The 5,466-nt window shown below is 40.5% G+C and overlaps 1 protein-coding gene across 2 annotated transcripts in view; it reads left to right on the forward strand.

The window, feature by feature from the left end:
- The window catches only part of LOC103156525 (F-BAR and double SH3 domains protein 1-like), a 22,218-nt gene extending 16,885 nt beyond the window's left edge, over positions 1-5,333 (forward strand). The window contains exons 13-21 of one of the 2 annotated variants that reach the window (XR_001659718.1): positions 207-362; positions 2,571-2,690; positions 3,155-3,238; positions 3,338-3,476; positions 4,044-4,144; positions 4,315-4,428; positions 4,498-4,650; positions 4,730-4,785; positions 4,894-4,930. Coding sequence is in view for 1 of the 2 variants with exons in the window: in XM_007578610.2 (XP_007578672.1) it covers positions 207-362; positions 2,571-2,690; positions 3,155-3,238; positions 3,338-3,476; positions 4,044-4,144; positions 4,315-4,419; positions 4,500-4,650; positions 4,730-4,785; positions 4,894-4,941 (960 nt within the window). In the remaining variant the exon portion in view is untranslated. Of the gene's footprint in view, positions 1-206; positions 363-2,570; positions 2,691-3,154; positions 3,239-3,337; positions 3,477-4,043; positions 4,145-4,314; positions 4,429-4,497; positions 4,651-4,729; positions 4,786-4,893 lie in introns of both variants that reach the window. The other variant, XM_007578610.2, reaches the window with a different exon arrangement.
- The last annotated feature ends 133 nt before the right edge of the window (positions 5,334-5,466 follow it).

Below are 5,466 nucleotides of genomic sequence, written 5' to 3' on the forward strand. Positions count from 1 at the left end.
ATCAGTCTTTATTGTGACAACAGAAGAAGACATCAAAGTATCCTACCATATTTTGGAATAACAGTATGTTACTGCTGGAATTCCACCGTAAATTTACAGCCATTTCTAAGAGTGTGCTGAAATGTGCTCTACAAATAAACTTAAACTGGAACTTGATGGGCTGTGATGTCCTGATCGGGGCTGGCCCGTGTGTGTCGGTTTCTCAGCTCAGCAGGGTGAAGGCGGAGGCTCGCCTGGCTCTGCTGGCCCTCAGCGTCACGGGGACCCAACAGTGGCTCCACAATGCCATGAACCAGGCGGAGGAGGAGCTGGAGACAGAGCGGCATCTCAGCGAGCAGAGGAGGTCCACAGAGGAGTTTTCAGTAAGGTCACACACACACGAACACGCACACCATCTCCAGGAGGCTCAGTTTGTTTCTGCACCAGAAAAGGGGCAGTATTATGTAAATTCGACTCTTTTGAGCTTTACATCATGTAAAACTTTTATCCCTTCATCAGGTGTTGCTTTGATTATTTCATGCATGTTTGATCAATTATCTAATCTCCATGGCAACCATTCAGCTGTGCAAAAGGCCTGGATAGAACTAGCTCCACCTTTCGAATTGTAGCTCCTCCTTTCTCAGTGCAACGCTGGTAAAAACATTAAACGGCTAATGACGGAGTCATGTTGAGATGACTTCCTGAGGTTTATGGAAGAGCAGGAGCTTCTTAAAGAGACAGAGGCCCAACTTCAAAACATTTAATTATAAAGCCAAATTTCTTTTAAGTCATATATGGTATACATACTGTGAAAAAGGCTGCTCAAGTGCTGAGGCCCTTTTAAGGGGTCGGAGCTTAGAGCACCTGTGGATCAGCACGCATATGAAAAAAGGGAGAGAAGAAAAGGAAGGAGCCGAGAGTTACCGATCACATTTGTGTAGTTTGAGTTACCGTTTGCAGTTTGTTGTTACCTTTATTTTCGATATGTGTGCATGGAATACAAGTAAGTGATGTTAGAAAGTGAAGAATATTGTTTATGCATCTGAATATTTAAGTTTTAGCGTTAATTGATTGCAAGCTTCATTCACGTGCGCACTTGAGCTACACAACGTGGTTTTTTGTGTTGTTTATTTAGAACAGAATATTTGTGTAACCTTTATTAGTGTAGTTAGTTAAGTAAGTGTGTTATTATTTCAGTCATTTATTCATCAGACACTGATGCTGCATTATTTATATTTTGTAGAACCACACCGTTACGCCGAAATAAAGACTGAACAGCAAGTGCAGGTTGGACCAACTGATGTGCGACTCTGGTTTCTTTGGGGTTCTGACCGGACTCACCACAGTGATTTAGCATTACCATCAGCAAGTTACAGTTTCCTAACTTTTACATACCATTTTTATAACAACTGAAGGTAACATAGTTACTTGATTGTGCTATAAAATGGCACTATGAGCCTGGAAAATATATAATACCGCCCCTTTGACATAGACTCCCTCAGTAAATATGTTAATCTGTTTTAAGAACATCTGTGAACTGGTTGAAAGGTTCCAGCTTTTTATTCTTTGAGACTTCTTGCATTACATCAGAGCTTTTAAAGCCCCCGTTCCTCCTTTAAATCGCTGCGGTAATTACTGTTAAGATCCCTAAATCAGCTGAACTTTCCAACTTTCTCTTTTTCCCATGAAGAGGGAGAGAAAGTCAGAGTATGTCTCTTCCATGTATGAAGAGACATCACCTTAAATGACCACCAGCATGTGGTCGTTATGGTCAGATTAAAGATTGGAAACGTACACATAGCATGTTCTAAGGGTTTTGGCCCAACACTGGATTTCATTGTTTAAGCTCTGCTAATGCCCTGTTTCCCCTGATATACTTTACTTTTCCAAAGTTAAAGGAAAAGAAAATCCATTAGTCAGTATTTAAGTAAAAGCAATCTTTTGATTAATATAGCAATAGAAGGAGACGAAGGGAATTCCTCATTGTCCTGATGTAAAATACACTTTAATGAGTTTTTATTATAGTTTTATTGTGCATTTTCGGTCTGTATTTTAATATTCTTTTTTTTACCTTGTTATATTTTCTTAAACTGTCAAGAATTTTACTATTATTTTCAAGATTTTTACTATTATAGTGCATTTTCTTTGGCTTGTGTTCATATTTCTGTCACCCAGACCGGCCGTGACTGGACAGATTCTGGTTCCCTCTCAAACGTTGCCCCATCGGTAGACGCTTGGTGTTTTTGTCTCAAATAGTCTAAAGCAGGGATTTTTAAAAAGATTTTAGCAGCTTCCATCATAGCTTCAGTTTCAGCATAATGTCTCAGGCATGTTGGTGAAAATACATAACCATAATTGTGTCTTTTTTCAGCATTGTTCCTTCAGTTTCACAAATTTATCCCTGTCCTTTCACAGTTCTCTGTTCCTGCTCGCTTCTAGAATTTCTTGGGTCTCTGTTTGATGATGCCACACATAGAGCCAATCAGAGCAGATGTCTTTTACCCTTAAACCCATCAATGCAGAGGCAGCAGAATGTCCACAGAGTGGACCTGACCCTCCTCTCTCTGATCAACTGTGTTCCTGTTTTTTAGGAGGATGAGTTTGAGCTGACTGACTTTGAGGACTATGACGATGACATATTTGCAGACCCAGTTTCGGCCTCTAGAGTGTGTGTGTATCCTGCAGCCTGCAGAGTTGTCTACAGCTATCAGGTGGGTAGTACCAGACCAGCACTGACCACACTTTAACGGAGGTATTTCACACAGATGTTACTGCAAAACGTAAAAGCTTTACATCTTATTGTAAGATATGTAAATGTCTAACCAGGACAGCTGCTGCTACAGAACTGTACTTTAAAAAAAAATTATGTTTGAAAAAAATCAACTTAATATATTGTGCTGTTCTTACTGATACTAAGAAATCATCTATCTGTAAATGCTTCAACTCATTTAACAGATCCGAAATCTGTTATTAAATGTTTTTAGCTCATTATTTATTTATTTTTTTTAATTGAATTGTTTTTCTTTTAAAACAAACATCGGACTGGACATAATGTACACAAGACAAACTGGGACAGGAATATCTCTGCATAATCTGCAGAGATTCTTGGTTTGGTGTAGTGAAGTTATGCTTTTCTCAAAAAAAAAATTGTTGCCAACCGGTTTTTCTCATGAAGGCGAGCCAATCAGATGAGCTGTCAGTCACAGAGGGGGAGGAGCTTCATGTAGTTGAAGACGGAGATGTGGAGGACTGGCTGAAGGTTGCAAAAACAGCAATTTATACATTCATATCAATATAATATAGAAAAAAGCTGAGCTGCGGGCTATGAATGCACACATCTGCTAATGTCACTTCCCAGGTGTGTAACTCCTGTGGCCAGGTGGGGTATGTTCCTGAGCGCTATGTGCAGTTCCAGTGTCTACCAGCAGAGTACGCTGCTCAGCTGGACAGCTCCTTCAGCTCCAGCTCCTCCTCAGGGATAAAAGAGAAGGCCACCGGTCAGTAAAGTGATACTGCTGTAGGGATGCTTTATGGTTGGGCTAGTGTTGGCATGTCACAGTCATAAAAACATAATTAATTTCACAACTTTACTGGTGACGGAAGTAAAAATCTTAAATATTTCCTTACTTTTATTATTGAAACATACAGAAAAACTACTGAAGTGGGATTCTTGTGTAACATTACAACCTTAGTTACTGCTATTAATGTAACATTAACATTTGAGAGCAAACTGTCAAAAAAAAAGGACGCCCCTTCATCCACTTCTATCAGTTTTGTTTCAACCAAGATTTTGTTGTCCAGTTAAAATTATGCTGCACAGTAACACACTGACAGTCTGATGCTGTTCCAATCTGCTGTGTGATTTTCCTGATAGTTCGCTCTGAGTTGGGTGAAGGCCATGAGCCAAATGTTATGAGGATCAGCTTTTAAATTGCAATTTACAGAATATTCAAATAGGAAAGTTACTTGTTATGGATTGGCGTTTGTAAAGTGTGTAAATTGATCATGTTCTAGTCCGCTACATTGAACAACATGGGACTAAAATCTGTTTCCATCTGTTCTAGGTGTTGTCAAAGCTCTGTACTCCTACCAAGCTCAAAGTGCAGAAGAGCTTTCCTTCCAGGAGGGAGCGCTAATTCGTCTCATACGCTGTCTACACGGAGAGGTGAGTAAGTGGGAAATGAATGTTGTTTTAACTCATATGACCCAGTTTTATTCAAAGAGTTGTTGTAGGTGCTGATGGCTGTGACCAGGAAGGATCTCCTGTAGTGGTCCACGTTGCAGTAGCTCTGAAGGGGCCTCTGAATGAAACCATTCTTACGTGTGTTTTTTTAGGTAGATGATGGTTTTTGGGAAGGAGAACTAGATGGGCGAATCGGTGTTTTCCCGTCATTGCTGGTGGAGCTCCTGCATGAAGAAGAAGAGGAGGAGGAGAAAGAGGTGAGCAGGAGCCCTGCAGGATTTTGATGGAAAAATGGCTCCAGAATTCTCCTTTTTCTCATGTTTTTTTTTCTGTCTAGCCTCTCCATACTGCAGCTATATGTCCCTGCTCACCCCCCATCCCAATTCCCTCAGCTTCTGCTGGTGACTGTGCAAACATTACTACTACTCCTCCTGCTGGTGTGGAGGACAAACAGCAGTCTGTTCACATAGAAGAGTCAAGGGTTGCTGGTAAGATGCAGTGTTTCCTCTGGAACATGACATATTAGCAGTGCCATCTAAATCCATTGTGTGTCTTTTGGCACAACAGAGGCTGACACTAGAGGCCCCACTCCTCTAGAGTTCCCCAGCGATCGATTAAGACCAGTATGTGTCATCTTACACCTACCTTAGCAATAAGACAATTATATATTCAAGTTTGAGCTGACAGAAGATGTGAGGACCAATACTTTGACTGTCCTTGTGTGGTTTCAGTGTCGGGCTCCCCCTCCTCCGCCAACGAGCTCCATGTGGGATGGTTGAGCTACACAGGAAATAGTGACTTATTTTGAGCCAATCACCTCATGCCTCAGCAGACACTAGTGGTGTTCTCACTGGCAAAATTGAGAATGCAACAGACACTACATAGGTTTCTCTGCAATGGACCTGTTGAAAAGTCAGTATATGCACACCCTTTAACAGGTGAAATATTAGAAGGATCAGTGTTTAAAATACAGTTAACGGAATATCCAAATAGAAAAGTTAATATTTATGAAGTGGCGTTTGTAAAGTTACACAGTCAAAGAACAATAGCAATAATTTGGATTGGTTAGTACGGTGGCCGACAGGTGCAAATGCGCAGCAACAGAGAAAACATGCAAAAAAATAGAGACGCAAACATATGAAATGCAGCAAGCAAGAAGAGATGACGCAAAGAAAAACCAAATAAAATGCAGCAAACAAAAAAAGAGACGCAAACAAAAAAAGAGACGCAAACAAAAAGCAAATGAAGCAAACAAAAAAGAGACACAAAAAAGCAAATGAAGCAAACAAAAAAGAGACACAAAA

This window comes from Poecilia formosa, unplaced genomic scaffold, assembly GCF_000485575.1.
Source record: "Poecilia formosa unplaced genomic scaffold, Poecilia_formosa-5.1.2 Scaffold485, whole genome shotgun sequence".
Taxonomy (NCBI): domain Eukaryota; kingdom Metazoa; phylum Chordata; class Actinopteri; order Cyprinodontiformes; family Poeciliidae; genus Poecilia; species Poecilia formosa.